Genomic DNA, 17,588 nt, shown 5'->3' with positions numbered 1-17,588 from the left:
TCCTCCCTCGTCAATCTCTCCCCCCGCCGCCACCGCACAGCGCCGCCGGGCAAAGACCGGCCGGCGTTGGTGGCGGCGGGGATCTTGCCCTTCCCCTCGCGGTTGGCGTCCGGCGCAGGACGGCACGGCGCGGGACGGCGCTGGGTTGGGCGGGGCCCAGCGGCGCGGCGGAGGGCGTGCTGGGTGGCGGCTGTTGGGAAACGTTGCATAAAATAAAAAAATTCCTACATTCACCAAGATCAATCTATGAGTTCATATAGCAACGAGAGAGGGGAGTGCATCTACATACCCTTATAGATCGCGAGCGGAAGCGTTCAAGAGAACGAGGTTGAGGGAGTCGTACTCATCATGATCCAAATCACCGGAGATCCTAGCGCCGAACGGACGACACCTCCGCGTTCAACACACGTACGGTCAGCGTGACGTCTCCTCCTTCTTGATCCAGCAAGGGGGAAGGAGAGGTTGATGAAGATCCAGCAGCACGGCGGCGTGGTGGTGGATGCAGCAGGGATCCCGGCAGGGCTTCGCCAAGCGTCTGCGGGAGAGAGAGGTGTAGCAAGGCGAAAGGAAGGCGCCAAGAGCATGGGTACGGCTGCCCTCCCTCTCCCCCTTTATATAGGCCCCCTAGGGGGGGCGCCGGCCCTAGGAGATCCCATCTCCAAGGGAGGGCGGCGGCCAAGGGGGTGGCTTGCCCCCCAAGGCAAGTGGAGGCGCCCCCCACCCTAGGGTTTCCAACCCTAGGTGCAGGGGGGGCCCAAGGGGGGCGCATCAGCCCACCAGGGGCTGGTTCCCCTCCCCACTTCAGCCCACAGGGCCCTCCGGGATAGATGGCCCCACTCGGTGGACCCCCGGGACCCTTCTGGTGGTCCCGGTACAATACCGGTGACCCCTGAAACTTTCTCGATGGCCGAAACTGCACTTCCTATATATGATTCTTCACCTCCGGACCATTCCGGAACTCCTTGTGACGTCCGGGATCTCATCCGGGACTCCGAACAACTTTCGGGTTACTGCATACTTATATCTCTACAACCCTAGCATCACCGAACCTTAAGTGTGTAGACCCTACGGGTTCGGGAGACACGTAGACATGACCGAGACGGCTCTGCGGCCAATAACCAACAGCGGGATCTGGATACCCATGTTGGCTCCCACATGCTCCTCGATGATCTCATCGGATGAACCACGATGTCGAGGATTCAAGCAACCCCGTATACAATTCCCTTTGTCAATCGGTATGTTACTTGCCCGAGATTCGATCGTCGGTATCCCAATACCTCGTTCAATCTCGTTACCGGCAAGTCACTTTACTCGTACCGTAATGCATGATCCCGTGACCAGACACTTGGTCACTTTGAGCTCATTATGATGATGCATTACCGAGTGGGCCCAGAGATACCTCTCTGTCATACGGAGTGACAAATCCCAGTCTCGATCCGTGTCAACCCAACAGACACTTTTGGAGATACCCGCAGTATACCTTTACAGTCACCCAGTTACGTTGTGACGTTTGGTACACCCAAAGTACTCATACGGTATCGGGAGTTACATGATCTCATGGTCTAAGGAAAAGATACTTGACATTGAAAAGGCTCTAGCAAACGAACTACACAATCTTGTGCTATGCTTAGGATTGGGTCTTGTCCATCACATCATTCTCCTAATGATGTGATCTCGTTATCAATGACATCCAATGTCCATAGTCAGGAAACCATGACTATCTGTTGATTAACGAGCTAGTCAACTAGAGACCCACTAGGGACATGTTGTGGTCTATGTATTCACACGTGTATTACGATTTCCGGATAATACAATTGTAGCATGAATAAAAGACAATTATCATGAACAAGGAAATATAATAATAATCCTTTTATTATTGCCTCTAGGGCATATTTCCAACAGCGGCACCCCTGCCTGGCGGCGGGGCAGCTGCGGCTTGAGGCCTCTCCAACGCGCGGCGGCTGCGGCTTCTCTAGTGGCGGCACGAGTTATTCCGGCGGCGGCTTGGCGGCGTGGCGCGGCGGAGCTCCGGCGATGACTCGGCAGCGGGCTGGAGGGCTAGGCACAGTCCAGTGGTGCTGCCTCCGCGGCGGTTGCGGCTTGGGGCCCTGGACCCCGATCCGATCTAGATCTGGTGGTGCCGGGGTCTGGGCCATGGCGGCTGGCAAGGCATGGGAATCGTCGGGGCTTGTCGGCCTCTAGGCACCATGGGGGTGCCGGCGGCGACGCGTGCCCGGCGTGGTGACACTGGTGAACGTGGTGGTCATCTTCTTCCCGAGATGGCCGGCCAGAGGCTTGGTGATCGGATCTCGAGATCCATCATCTTGTCCAGGCTGCGAGTAGGGGAGACATGGTTGCCGGTGAAAACCGAGCCGACGGCAGGCGATGGTGGCGTTCTCGCCGTTACCTTGATGAAGGCATCGTCGTGTAACTATTGTCGACCCACTCGTGCTGCTCCGGGGGAAACCCTAGGATCTGGTGTTCCAGATCGGACGATGGCGTCACTGTGGTGTCGTTTCTCTCTTGGGAGCATCGTTTGCGGAGCAGCGCTGGATGTCAGAGGCAGGAGGTGGAGCGGCTTCGTCTTGCACGGAGCTTCGGTGGTGATGTCAAGTCATGCCTGACCGACAGGTGCTACGCTTTGTCATGCCTGGTCGGCAGGTGCTACGCACGACAGATCTTCCAAGGAGTTCAAGCTGTGTCGGCTGGTGATACTTGGCAGCATGGCGCTGAGGTGTATCAGTGGCGACCGCGACGTGCTCAGCTGTTTGCGCGCAGGGAGGAGGTGTCGTTGGCGCCGTGGTGGCGTCGACGATACCTTGCCCGAGTAAGGTTGATGCATCAGTACACTTCTGAAGATGGAGCGGTGGCAGTTGGCGGCGGCGGCATCTGAGTGCACGCCGGACCGGTGAGACCCATACCCAGCAGGCGTCCTGGATGGGTTCTCAGGTTTTAGATGTTAGGTTTGGCTGTGATGTCTGTTTGGTATTAGGCCCAGGCTATCTGCGCCCTTTCATCAGCTGGATAGAGATGCTTAGACGGCGGCTTTAGTCTTACTGTTGTATTACTTTGTAAGGTCCTGTGAGAATAATTAATAAAGTGGCCGTATGCATCGCCCAGATGCAGAGGCCGGAGGTCATCCTCCTTTTCTAAAAAAATACATCTAAATACATTTCCTTTTATCCATTTTGATGGCAAGTATTTCCGAACTGAATGAATCTACACTTTAAAAAATGTCTATATACATCCATATGTGATAGTTCATTTAAAATCTATATAAAGACAAATATTTAGAAACAGAAAGAGTAAGATATGTGTCGTCATTAGCGCCGGTAATATTAAAGGTGTGCTTTCGAGGTACCGTTCTCCAGTTGGCAATGCTCAAGAACATCTCTTTTTTTTCTTTTCTTTTTTTTGCGAAAATGCTCAAGGCCACCTTCTGCCCGTGCAGTGACGCGCACGAACTAATACGGATACATTCATTCCAAACGTCACGCAAGTGTTCATTGTCAAAATGCAGCCACGAACAAAATCACTAAAAGAAAAAAGAAACTCCAAATAGCAATCAAGTCACCGGGCCCCCAGTTCTCTGGGGGGAAGGGATTGAAGCAGGGTGACCCTCACTCACCCCTTCTTTTTAACCTGGTGGCTGATGTGTTTTCAAAAATGCTTCAAAAAGCTACAAGTATTGGTTTAATTCGTGGGCTTCTGCCACGGGCCTTTCCGGGTGGTGTGGTCAGCCTGCAATATGCTGATGACACCATCTTATTTTTAGAAACTTCGCTGGATTATGCTAAAAATTTGAACTGGATTCTTTCATGCTTTGAACATTTATCAGGTTTGAAAATTAATTTCCATAAAAGCGATTTGCATGCTATTAATATCTCTGAACAGCTGTCTAATGAATTTGCCAAGTTTTTTGCTGCCAGATGGGGGATTTCCCTTTCAAATATTTAGGTGTCCCCCTTCACTTTAAAAAGTTGAGGAGGGAGGACCTTCAATCCATTATTGATAGGATTATTAAGAACATCTCGGGCTGGTTGGGGAGATTTCTATCTTACTGAGGGAAATTGATTTTGCTTACCACATGCATTGCTAGTATTCCTGCTTACCTTATGTCTATTATGAAATTTCCCAAATGGGCAATTGATATGGTTATTTCTCAAATGTCTCATTTCTTTTGGGGTAACATGGGGGATTCTCATAAATACCACCTTGCTAATTGGGGGCTGATCTCTAGGAAAAAAGAGTTTGGTGGCTTGGGGGTACCCAATCTTAGAGAATTTAACATGGCTCTCTTGGCATCATGGGGAAAAAGATTTTATGACGAGAGGGACAGTGATTGGAAGAAAGTGCTGAAGTATAAATATAATACCACTTGTCCTAATTTTTTTAATACTAGGGTGGTTCTTGGTTCTCCATTTATGAAAAGTTTATCTAGGGCCCTTGCAGCTGCTAAGAACTTCTATAGATGGGTTCCTGGGGATGGGAATAGCATTGCCTTCTGGCATGACATTTGGGCAGGAGATTGCTCTTTGAAAACTGCATTTTGGGATCTTTACAGTATTTGCCAACAACAGGAGTCTACCCTGGCCCAGGTCTGGGTGGACGGTGAGCTTCGGTTAACATTTAGGAGGTGTGTCACAGAAAATACATTAGATAGATGGGAGGAACTCACTGAGATTGTTAAGACTGTTTGTTTGTCTGACTCTCCAGATCAACCTCTCTGGATGTTAGATTCTTCTAACAAGTACTCTGTTAAATCCTTTTGCAAGCTAATTAACTTTGGATGGATTCCTTCTATCATTAAAGATGACATATGGAAGATCAAAGTGCCACCAAATATACATGTCTTTCTCTGGCTGATTTATTATAACAAGAGTCTAATCAGAGATAATTTAGCTAAGCGTAGGCATATTGAGGACATGTCCTGTGTCTTTTGCTGTGAACCTGAATCTATTCAGCATCTGTTTTTTGACTGCGTTGTTGTTGAATCTGTCTGGAGCTTAATTGCTGATATCTTTGCGATAAATGTTCCTAACTCTTTTGATCAATTAACTTCCTTCTGGAAGAGAAGGAAACATTGTGAAGCCTTGAATATTGTTTCTGCTGCTGCCTTGTGGAGCTTATGGCGTCTTCGAAATGATTTTGTTTTCCAGGGGCGAAGATGGCGAAGTATAAGGTGTGTCTTGGACCTGTTTGGGGCGACGATCAAGAAGTGGAAAGTGCTATGTTCCGAAGCTCAGGGTGCGCTACTTCTCCGATGCTTAAGGCTTTTGGACCACCGAAGAGGGGAGTTGCTTAGGATTGCATGGAGATCTTAGTGCTCTTTCTCAGTATGACGTTGCTGGAGCTGTAGTCGCTGTTACTTGTTGAACTATCCTTGAGCTTGTAATAGGGCGGTCCTTAAAACCCTTTCTATCTGCGGCAGCTACTCTCTGTCGTCGAGCGCTGTTTAACAGTCCGTGACTGGTTGTTTTGCCTTGGCTTTTTATAAAAGTTAGGGTGGGGGGAAACTCCTTTTCGTCTAAAAATTAAGTCACCGCAAACACATCGTAATAGATGAAAACATTGCCTCCTATACTTTTGTAGTTTGACTTAAAAAAATTGTACGCGAATTCGCGAAGTAAAACAAAAACAGGAGGAAGTATTATCTAGACAGCAAAGCGTTAAGGCACCAACAATTTCTTTTTTTAGATCGCATCAATAACTTTCTAACAACCCAAACCATATATACTTCGTATTTTTTAATATAGTACAGATGCAGACGCTCATACATATACATATATACTCGTCCCTATCGACGCATGCACGCACATCGTGACAGTACCTTTGAGAGACTGAGCGGGCACATTCATTCACGCCATACTTGAGAGCCTAAAATGAACGAAATCGCCATATACTTCCGTACGAATACACCACAAAAATGTTTTAAGTACTTCTTTCGTTCGAAATTACTTATCTCGAAAATAGATGTGTTTAGAACTAAAATACGTCTAGATACATCCATTTCTGCGATAAGTAATTCCGAACGGAGGGAGTAGTACTTTGTACTTCCTCCGTTCGGAGTACTCCCTTCATTCGGAATTACTTGTCTCGAAAATAGATGTATTTAGAACTAAAATACGTCTAAATACATCCATTTCTGCGATAAGTAATTCCGAACGGAGGGAGGGAGTACTCTACATTGTACAATCATTTTTGCTAACTGCCCAACGCTCTCCACCACGCGTCAGCAAGGCGCTGCATCCCATGTTATAAAGTTGGGCAACTCGGCTTTCGCCTTCCTCACCAGCGCTCGCAACATCGCGGGACGGGAGCACAGTGACACGGGTCCAGCCATGGCCGCCTCGAAGCTTGACCGCACCCCGAGCATCCGCGAACGCGTGGAGGACACCCTCCACGCCCACCGCAACGAGCTCGTCGCTCTCCTCTCCAAGTGAGTCGCCGATCAGCCGGCCCGCTCAATTGTTGGCTCGTATGCCTCTGCTGACGATTATTTTGCCCCTGCTTCGGTCGGTTTGGTGGCCGTACCGTAGGTACGTGAGCAAGGGGAAGGGGATCCTGCAGCCGCACCGCATCCTCGACACGCTCGACGAGGTCCAGGTCTCCGGCGGCAGCGCCTTCGCCGAGGGCCCCTTCCTCGACGTCCTGCGCTCCTCCCAGGTGAGCCCGTCACATCGCAACACCGGCTGTTTCGTGCGCGCGCGTGTGTCCCTGAATGTTTTTTATGCCTCTCGTGTGCGCGTATTTTTCGAGCAGGAGGCGATCGTGCTGCCGCCGTTCGTGGCCATCGCGGTGCGGCCGCGGCCGGGGGTTTGGGAGTACGTCCGCGTCAACGTGCACGAGCTCAACGTCGAACAGCTCAGCGTGTCGGAGTATCTCCGCTTCAAGGAGGAGCTCGTCGACGGCCAGTATGTGTTGCTCCCCCCTGTTCCTTCCTGCTATCTCAGCTCCAGTGTTTGCTCCTTTTGCCTCTGCTATGGTCAATTTTTAGCGAGGTTAATGTTGGGTTTGAGAGGCCGCCACCAGGCAACCACAGTTTCATCGTTTGCTTAGCTACTACTCCCTCCATTCCTAAATACTCCCTCCGTCCGGAAATACTTGTCAGACAAATGGATGTATCTAAATGTATTTTAGTTGTAGATACATCTATTTTTATCCATTTCTTCGACAAGTATTTTGGGATGGAGGGAGTACAAGTCTTTGTAGAGATATCACTATGAACCACATACAAATGTATATAGATGCATTTTAGAGTGTAGATTCACTTATTTTGCTCTGTATGTAGTCCATAGTTGAATCTCTACAAAGACTTGTATTTAGGAATGGAGGGAGTATATGATGTGCACGTCAGGTTAAGAGATTGACAACTTAGTACTAGCTTTCAGAATCAGTACGGCTCTGTGCTGGACTGTTGGAGCTGTGGTTCGACTCTTGCAGAGTGATGATATTAAAACTAAAACTAAAAGCAGCTAAACTGTCACAAGTGGCATTGTTTCAGTTTCTACCACCATAATCTTAACCTCATGGCCTGGCAGGCACAACGACCCCTACGTGCTGGAGCTTGACTTTGAGCCATTCACTGCCTTAATCCCACGTCCAAGTCGCTCGTCGTCGATTGGAAATGGCGTGCAGTTTCTCAACAGGCACCTGTCTTCGATTTTGTTCCGCAACAGGGATTGCCTGGAGCCCCTGCTTGATTTCCTTCGCGAGCACCGGCACAAGGGGCATGTGAGTTTTGTTACCGCCGAGGATATCTTTGTGAGAAACTTGTGGTTCATGTGTATGTTTGTTGTTAATTTGGGAAGCTTTGCATGTGTGCTCTGCAGGTGATGATGTTAAATGACAGGATACAGAGCGTGGGAAGGCTTCAGTCTGTCCTGACCAAAGCTGAGGAGCACCTGTCAAAGCTCCCAGCTGAAACACCATACTCACAATTTGCTAATCAGTTAGTTTACCATACCACATTGTGCTCCCAGAGTCATTTTTGCATTTCAGTTTGTATAGTTTTGTTTTTGTTTGGAGAAGCACTACTGATGTTTGACTGTTTGAGGCTTTGAGCATTTCTAAGAGTGAAAATTCTGACCCTTGTCAGAAAATTTAGCAAAAAATGAACAGTTCTTGAGAAGTTAAAACCAATCTGACTGTTTGGGTAAGCGGAAGTCACCCTGGCACTGACGGAATACACCTCACTACTGTCATCCGCTGATTGTTTTTTGTCTAGCCACTCAATATATGCACAAATATGCGGGGGAGACTACAAACCACGAATTTTGTTACAGTTAGTCCTATGTAACCAAATTCAGTTCTGGGGTTGGACTGTTTGAGGCTTCGAGCATTTCTAAGAGATGCCCTCTCTAACCTTTTGTTGGAACTCCAGCTGCTTAAGTCTTCCATACAGACATTTAATAGCTTTTGTGGTAAAGAAAGTATGCTAGTCTTGTTGCCTTTGACTAGGCCTTGCATCCGCAAATTTACTAATCACTGGTAATTCTTGCATAGTGTATGTCTGAGATTATTTCGTGATTTACGAAGTGCAGCTTTTGAATAAATCACATCAGGCAAGAATAATGTAGCTTTAACACACGATGTTTTTTCTGTAACCTTCAGATTTCAAGAATGGGGCTTGGAGAAAGGTTGGGGTGATACAGCTGAACATGTCTTAGAGATGATACATCTCCTTTTGGATATTCTTCAAGCACCAGATCCATCTACACTAGAGACATTCTTGGGGAGGATCCCAATGATCTTTAATGTTGTGATAGTTTCTCCTCATGGATACTTCGGTCAAGCTAATGTGTTGGGCATGCCAGATACTGGAGGGCAGGTACCAAACAATGGCATGGCCATCGATATATAGCTCGTCCCAGCTTTAATGTGCTATTTGCTCATCCCTTTGATACATCATCTTTTCCTTTCTTTGCTGTACTCAGATTGTTTATATATTGGACCAAGTTCGTGCATTGGAGGATGAAATGGTTCTTAGGTTAAAGAAACAAGGCCTCGATGTTACCCCTAAAATTCTCATTGTAAGTTCAATTTTCTTCTCTTCTCATTTTTATTGTCCATTAAAAATCATTTTCATTGGGTACATTCTCCGGTTGCTTTATTGCGTTGTCTCATTATATTATGACATGCTCTTGTATATGGTAACCTTTTTCGATAAAGGAGGGAGCCCCGGGCCCTCTCATCGATTGATGCACGCAACCATGTTATCGCAAAGTATCAATCCATACAAAAAGCACAACAATTTTCTTTAAAGACCAGAGCAACTGCAATAGGGTTTACATGTCAGACTTATGCATGCTATCGCTAGGTCGCCATCTAAACTGGTTGAACATACCTCGTGCTACATCTTTGATAAAGGCAAAGGTGTCCCGTCTTTCGATGAGATGATGGATATCGCTTTGGTGGCAGTCGACTTTGACGATCCGACTACGAACGTGCGAGGACGTCGCGCCTTAGCAATCGCTAAACCAACTCCGAGAGGTTATTGACCACGCCGGAGCACGATCAACCTGACCACGAGGGTCTGTTTCCTGCGAGCAAACGAAGAACAAGCAAGAAACTGAGATTGCAATCTGGATATTGCGAATATAAGATGAAAGCTTTATTGATCAAGGTGGGGTTCTGTGACGCCTTTGTCTGGTCGTTGAACACAAACGAAGTACGCGAAGTTGCAGCTATGGCGAACTTTTAATCTAAACAAAACCCAAAGTCTAAACGGTGCCCTAAGGGCTGTATATATGGAGGAAGAGAGGGGGAATTTCGTGGCCCTTGGTGAAGGGGTCCGAAATCAACCCTATCTCTTGTTTCCCCACACATACGGACTCTAAAAATAGCCTATACTTATGTATTTTGAAATTACATGGGCCTGGCCCAATAAAAAGGTGACGCATCACCTATAATAGCCTCGGGACGAAATTTATGAAGTGGCATCTTGTATATTTCGTCCAAGTCTTCATGCACCCATTATGGTGGCTTCAAAGTCCTGAAATCATCACTTGTAACTCCGTTCTTGTTCCCCTTGCGTATGGCATCATCTCCATGCTTGTTCTTGCTCCAATGTTCATCCTTCTCCAAGCTAGGCCCTTCATTTGTAAGCAAAACAAATGTATCCAATTTAGGCAGCATCATGTTCTCATGAACATTAGAATCATTACCAAGAAACGAAAGTACCTGATAATTTAATTGGCGTGCGCGAGCTCTAGTAATTGGTCCCGTATATGCAGCAGTAGGGGTTGTGGGTGTAACAATGGTATTGATGTCCTCATCATCCTCCCCTTCTTGAAATGAAGTCGTCCTCGACGAAAACTCTTCTTCCTCACCCAAATAAGGCTTCAAATCTGCAATGTTAAAAGTGGGACTAACCCCAAAATCTGCAGGCAGCTCAAGTTTATATGCATTATCATTTATTTTCTCTAACACCTTAAAGGGACCATCAGCACGTGGCATTAGCTTTGATTTGCGCAAATCAGGAAATCTATCCTTACGCAAATGTAACCAAACAAGATCTTCAGGTGCAAACACAACATGTTTTCTACCCTTATCTCCAGCAAGTTTATATTTAGCATTCATACGCTCAATATTTTCCTTAGTTAACTCATGCATTTTTAAAATCAATTCAGCACGTTGTTTAGCATTAAAATTAACCTTCTCCGAAGATGGAAGAGGCAACAAATCAATAGGTGCACGAGGTAGGAAACCATACACAACTTCAAAAGGGCACATCTTAGTAGTAGAATGCAATGAACGATTATAAGCAAATTCAATATGAGGCAAGCATTCCTCCCACATTTTCTTATTATTCTTCAAAACAAACCTAAGCATAGTAGACAATGTTCTATTGACTACTTCAGTTTGTCCATCAGTTTTGGGGTGACAAGTAGTACTAAAAAGCAGTTTAGTCCCCAACTTAGCCCATAAACATCTCCAAAAGTGGCTAAGAAATTTAGTATCACGATCTGAAACAATAGTATTTGGCACACCATGCAAGCAAATAATTTCACGAAAGAACAAATCAGCAACATTAACAGCATCATCGCTTTTATGACATGGTATAAAGTGTGCCATTTTCAAGAATCTATCCACGACAACAAATATGCTATCCCTCCCCTTCTTTGTTCGAGGTAAACCTAAAACAAAGTCCATAAATATATCCTCCCAAGGAACACTAGGTACAGGCAAAGGCATATATAAACCATGAGGATTGAGTCGTGACTTAGCTTTTTAACATGTAGTGCATCGAGCAATAAAACGCTCAACATCCCGTCTCATCTTTGGCCAAAAGAAATGTGTAGCAAGTACGTCCTCCGTCTTCTTCACGCCAAAGTGTCCCATTAATCCTCCTCCATGCGCCTCCTGCAACAACAAAAGACGAACGGAGCTAGCTGGAATGCATACCTTGTTAGCACGAAACACAAATTCATCGTTAACGACGAACTTGTTCCACATTCTTCCTTCTTTACAATTCTGCATTACATCTTTAAAATCAGCATCATGCACATATTGATCTTTGATGCTCTCCAAATCAAATATTTTGAAGTCAAGTTGTGAAAGCATAGTATAGCGGCGAGACAATGCATCAGCAATAACATTTTCTTTTCCCTTCTTGTGTTTAATGACATAAGGAAAAGTCTCAATGAATTCAACCCATTTAGCATGTCTACGATTCAGTTTAGCTTGACTTTTAATATGTTTCAAAGATTCATGATCAGAATGTATAACAAATTCTTTGGGCCATAAATAATGTTGCCATGTTTCTAAAGTCCGAACAAGAGCATATAATTCTTTATCATAAGTAGAATAATTCAGACTAGGCCCACTCAATTTTTCAGAAAAGTATGCAACAGGTTTGCCATCTTGTAATAACACACCGCCTAATCCAATTCCACTAGCATCACATTCAAGCTCAAAAGTCTTATTAAAATCAGGAAGTTGGAGTAAAGGAGCATGTGTCAACTTATCTTTCAATACCGAGAAGGCTTCTTCCTGTGCGGTATCCCAAAGAAAAGGCACATCTTTCTTTGTAAGCTCATTGAGAGGTGCAGCAATGGTGCTGAAATCTCTCACAAAACGCCTATAGAATCCAGCGAGGCCAAGAAAACTCCTCACTTGTGTGACCGTTTTGGGTTGCGGCCAACTCTCAATAGCTTCAATCTTGGCTTTATCAACTTCAATTCTCTGTGGAGTAACAACATAGCCAAGAAAAGATACTCGGTCGGTGCAAAAGGTGCACTTCCCAAGGTTACCAAACAAACGTGCATCACGTAGAGCAATAAAACAGCACGTAAATGTTCCAAATGTTCTTCCAAAGATCTGCTATAAATCAATATGTCATCAAAGTAAACTACCACAAATCGTCCAATGAAAGCACGTAAAACTTCGTTCATTAATCCCATAAAAGTACTAGGTGCATTAGTTAACCCAAAAGGCATGACTAACCACTCATATAATCCAAACTTAGTTTTGAATGCTGTTTTCCATTCATCTTCCAATTTCATACGAATTTGATGGTATCCACTACGCAAATCAACTTTGGAGAATATTGTAGAGCCACTCAATTCATCAAGCATATCATCTAGCCTAGGAATAGGATGACGATAACGAATAGTAATATTATTAATGCCTCTACAATCAACACACATACGTGATGTACCATCCTTTTTCGGCACTAGAATAATAAGAACAACACAAGGACTAAGGGATTCGCGTATATAACCTTTGTCGAGAAGCTCTTGTACTTGACGCATAATCTCCTTCGTCTCCTCTGGATTGGTACGGTATGGTGCACGGTTTGGCAGTGAAGCACCGGGAATTAAGTCAATCTGATGCTTAATCCCTCGAATAGGCGGTAATCCCGGTGGCACGTCTTGTGGAAATACGTCAGCGAACTCCTGCAAAATGTTAGTGACAGCAGGAGGCAAAGAGGAAGGCACGTCCTCGAATGAAAATAATGCCTCTTTGCACACAAAAGCATAGCAAACAGATTTGCTGAAATCTAGCTCATCAATATCAGATTTGGTGGCAAATAAACATGCACTTTTCAATTTAATTTCAGAAGCAACACTAGATGGTTTATTATTAGGCTTCATTTGTTGCTCAAATTCTTTTGCCACAATCTGATTTTCACTCTTATTCGTCTCCTGTTTTGCTTTATTAGCTCTATTAATATCATCTTTCAAAATGGAATCAGGAGTCATAGGAAGCAAAGTAATATTTTTATCCTTATGAACAAGAGTATAGTGATTGTTTCTACCATGGTGTACAGAATTTTTATCAAATTGCCATGGTCTACCAAGTAATAAGGAATATGCTTGCATAGGTACCACATCATAATCAACATAATCAACATATGTAGAGATACTAAAATGCACACGAACAGTACGTGTTACCTTAACCTTGCCGCTGTTGTTGAACCATTGAATGTAGTAAGGATGTGGATGTGGTCTTGTGGTGAGAGAAAGCTTCTCCACCATCTCCATGCTAGCCAAGTTGTTGCAGCTCCCTCCGTCTATGATGACGCGCACAGAACGTTCCTTCACAACTCCCTTGGTATGGAACAAATTGTGCCTCTAATTTTGCTCAGCTTGTGTGATCTGCACACTCAAAACACGTTGAGCAACTAAACATTCATACCTGTCAGCGTCTTCAGGAGCCATGTATTGCGTCTCATGATCAGAATCATCTCCACCATGTTCTTCACGTGTAATAAGAGCCAAAGTCTCCTCATCATAGTCACTAGCGGACTCATATCCACCATCCGCGGTAGCAATCATCACACGCGGAGATTTGCATTCTCTCGCATAATGACCTCCTCCCTTACAACGACGACAAATAATATCACTTGTGTGCCCTGTTGATGCCATGGAAGAAGAAGAACTCTGTGCAGGCCCAGCAGGTGCGCTCTTGACAGATAATGGTGGTTGTGCCTGTTTTCTTGTATCACGACTGGAGGAGGCACGTGACTGAGGTGCTGATGCAGTTGAAGTAGAAGATGCACGTGGTGTCCATGATGAAGGTCGGCCTGCAGAAAAGTTAGTTCGCCCCAATGCTTGTCGATCCTGCACTTCACGTTCAGCTTTACAAGCAAGATGGAATAAACGAGTGATATTAGTATACTCCTTATAGTCTAGAATGGTCTGAATCTCTATTTAATCCACCCAGAAAACGTGCAAGCATAGCTTCATTCTCCTCAACAATACCACATCTAATCATGCCAGTTTGTAATTCCTGATAATATTCTTCTACAGAATTTTTCCCTTGTCTTAAACGCTGCAATTTTTGAAGCAATTCACGTTGATAATATGGTGGAACCCAATGCGTACGCATAGCAGTTTTCAAAGCAGCCCAAGTAGTTGGAATAGGATATAATCTACAATGTTCAGACCACCATACACATGCAAAACTAGTGAAAGCACAAACAGCAGCAGCAACTCGTCTCTCCTCAGGATATTGTAAACATGTAAATCATTGTTTAGTTTCTAACTCCCAAGTAAGATATATATCAGGAACATATCTACCCTCAAATGGTGGAATATTCAATTTCAGTTTAGGAATATGGACATCATCTTGTACCTGAGGTGGTGGTGCAGGCCTACCATTACGAATATATACCTGAGGTCGACCTGCTGGTGGTGGTACAGGTGGCTGCACGTAGTGCTGATTTTGATCAACCTCATCCTCATATTCTCCCACATAATCATCCTCCTCCGCATCGGCAGCAGGAGCCACAGAAGTATCAACAGCAGCACCAACAGTTTGGCCAAACGCAAAAGGAACATGGCTTGCTCGGCGGAGGTCTGTTTCGCGACGTGGAGGTAGTCGTTGTTGTTGTTGTTGGAGAGGTGCGTTAGGTGCAGCGGGTGGTGGTGGTGGAAGACGCGCGAGCAATTCATTAAACTTGTTATCGAGCTTTGTTTCGAACGTCTTCTCAAGGCCAGTGATCTTCTCCATGGCCTCTTCAAAATTGTTCAGCACATCTTGCACCTGTTCAGTCATCATTTGCTGAAACTTATCATGAAGCTCCTTGTTCGATAAATTCTCCCAGTCAATCTCGTCGGCTTGTGATCCTGGCATGGTTAGCAGCAATAGAAGTACACAAAAATATGATCCTACAGACTACGAACAAGTGGTGGTGGTGGGTGTCACAAATCCGTCAAGCAAAACTCAAATTCTTACCTGTTCTTACCTAGCAACAGGCGGTGATCGGCAACCGTTGTAGTCAAAACTCTCAAAGCTTGGATAGAGCGATTACCAGGGAGAGTCAAACGCACGACGTAGATGTATGTGGAGCTGGGAAGGCTTATAATATGGTAGCAAAAAGGGTCAACAATAATCAATTCAGAGATGCAAAGTTGAATAAACGCTCAACGACGGTACTGTGCTGGTCCTAGGCTAGACTGTGCTAGAGACGCGAGCCTAGAACACCAACAAAATCACGGCGCGGCACGTAAACAAGGGAGGAGCACACTCTGAATTTTTTTTCTCTTTTTTTTTGCACTTTTTTTCCTCTTTTTTTTTTTGCTCCGCAACAAATTTTTTTCGAAAAAGTCTACAAATGGTCTAAAAACTGCCTAGCCAGAATTTTCCAGACTTAGTTTTTTTTTTGAAATTGGAACTATTTTTCTTCTGCGGATGGCTCGGAAGTTGGGGAGTCCTTCTCTGTCACGACTCGGAGTATCGCGTGATCTGGAAATCGAGAACAATGCAACAATTACTGGATTCGGACTAGAACTGGTGGCGGAGATGAATCTGGTGGAACTCGGACTGGTGGCGGAGATGAATCTGGTGGAACACGGACAGGTGGCGGATATATGTTGCAGGTGAACTCGGATTGGCGTGATGGCGGCGGATATGTGGTGGCGTATATGGATTCGGATTGGCGGTGAATATGTGGTGGTGGTATATGGCAACAGCGACGATGATGATGCGGTGGTGATATATGGCAGCGGCGACGTGACAACCTGTGAACAGAACTCGAAACTCTAAAAGACTAGACGCTAAGACCAGCAACTGGACACGACGATGCAACCGCAAATTCAACAAAGCAAATACAGAAAAGATTATGCAAGGCTCAGATTGGTTCGGATGGGATGAACTAACCCTAATTTTTTTGGCTTTTTCGTGGACTATAGGTATGAAGAACAGACTCGATCTAAACTACGAAAAACTGTAAAATCTCACCGAGCAACCTGGAAATCTGATACCACTTGATAAAGGCAAAGGTGTCCCGTCTTTCGATGAGATGATGGATATCGCTTTGGTGGCAGTCGACTTTGACGATCCGACTACGAACGTGCGAGGACGTCGCGCCTTAGCAATCGCTAAACCAACTCCGAGAGGTTATTGACCACGCCGGAGCACGATCAACCTGACCACGAGGGTCTGTTTCCTGCGAGCAAACGAAGAACAAGCAAGAAACTGAGATTGCAATCTGGATATTGCGAATATAAGATGAAAGCTTTATTGATCAAGGTGGGGTTCTGTGACGCCTTTATCTGGTCGTTGAACACAAACGAAGTACGCGAAGTTGCAGCTATGGCGAACTTTTAATCTAAACAAAACCCAAAGTCTAAACGGTGCCCTAAGGGCTGTATATATGGAGGAAGAGAGGGGGAATTTCGTGGCCCTTGGTGGAGGGGTCCGAAATCAACCCTATCTCTTGTTTCCCCACACATACGGACTCTAAAAATAGCCTATACTTATGTATTTCGAAATTACATGGGCCTGGCCCAATAAAAAGGTGACGCAGCACCTATAATAGCCTCGGGACGAAATTTATGAAGTGGCATCTTGTATATTTCGTCCAAGTCTTCATGCACCCATTATGGTGGCTTCAAAGTCCTGAAATCATCACTTGTAACTCCGTTCTTGTTCCCCTTGCGCATGGCATCATCTCCATGCTTGTTCTTTCTCCAATGTTCATCCTGAAGGAAATATGCCCTAGAGGCAATAATAAAGTTATTATTTATTTCCTTGTATCATGATAAATGTTTATTATTCATGCTAGAATTGTATTAACCGGAAACATAATACATGTGTGAATACATAGACAAACAAAGTGTCACTAGTATGCCTCTACTTGACTAGCTCGTTAATCAAAGATGGTTATGTTTCCTAACCATAGACAAAAGAGTTGTTATTTGAGTAACGAGGTCGCATCATTAGTTGAATGATCTGATTGACATGACCCATTCCATTAGCTTAGCACCTGATCGTTTAGTATGTTGCTATTGCTTTCTTCATGACTTATACATGTTCCTATAACTATGAGATTATGCAACTCCCGTTTGCCGGAGGAACACCTTGGGTGCTACCAAACGTCACAACGTAACTGGGTGATTATAAAGGAGCATTATAGGTGTCTCCAAAATTAGATGTTGGGTTAGCGTATTTCGAGATTAGGATTTGTCACTCCGATTGTCGGAGAGGTATCTCTGGGCCCTCTCGGTAATGCACATCACATAAGCCTTGCAAGCACTGCAACTAATATGTTAGTTGTGAGATGATGTATTACGGAACGAGTAAAGAGACTTGCCAGTAACGAGATTGAACTAGGTATTGGATACCGACGATCGAATCTC

General features: G+C 45.1%; 1 protein-coding gene across 2 annotated transcripts in view; it reads left to right on the top strand.

Moving 5' to 3' along the window:
* Positions 1 to 6,303: 6,303 nt before the first annotated feature.
* Positions 6,304 to 17,588, top strand: part of LOC119296208 (sucrose synthase 4) — a 31,873-nt gene continuing 20,588 nt past the window's right edge. For both annotated transcript variants that reach the window (XM_037574606.1, XM_037574605.1), the window contains exons 1-7: positions 6,304 to 6,439; positions 6,540 to 6,666; positions 6,763 to 6,914; positions 7,542 to 7,734; positions 7,833 to 7,951; positions 8,614 to 8,830; positions 8,937 to 9,032. In XM_037574606.1, coding sequence (XP_037430503.1) covers positions 6,342 to 6,439; positions 6,540 to 6,666; positions 6,763 to 6,914; positions 7,542 to 7,734; positions 7,833 to 7,951; positions 8,614 to 8,830; positions 8,937 to 9,032 — 1,002 coding nt within the window. In that variant the 5' untranslated portion in view covers positions 6,304 to 6,341. The remainder of the gene's footprint in view (positions 6,440 to 6,539; positions 6,667 to 6,762; positions 6,915 to 7,541; positions 7,735 to 7,832; positions 7,952 to 8,613; positions 8,831 to 8,936; positions 9,033 to 17,588) is intronic.

The sequence above is a fragment of the Triticum dicoccoides genome, chromosome 4B (genome assembly GCF_002162155.2).
Source record: "Triticum dicoccoides isolate Atlit2015 ecotype Zavitan chromosome 4B, WEW_v2.0, whole genome shotgun sequence".
Lineage (NCBI taxonomy): Eukaryota > Viridiplantae > Streptophyta > Magnoliopsida > Poales > Poaceae > Triticum > Triticum dicoccoides.
This window is presented reverse-complemented; position numbering and strand designations above follow the sequence as displayed.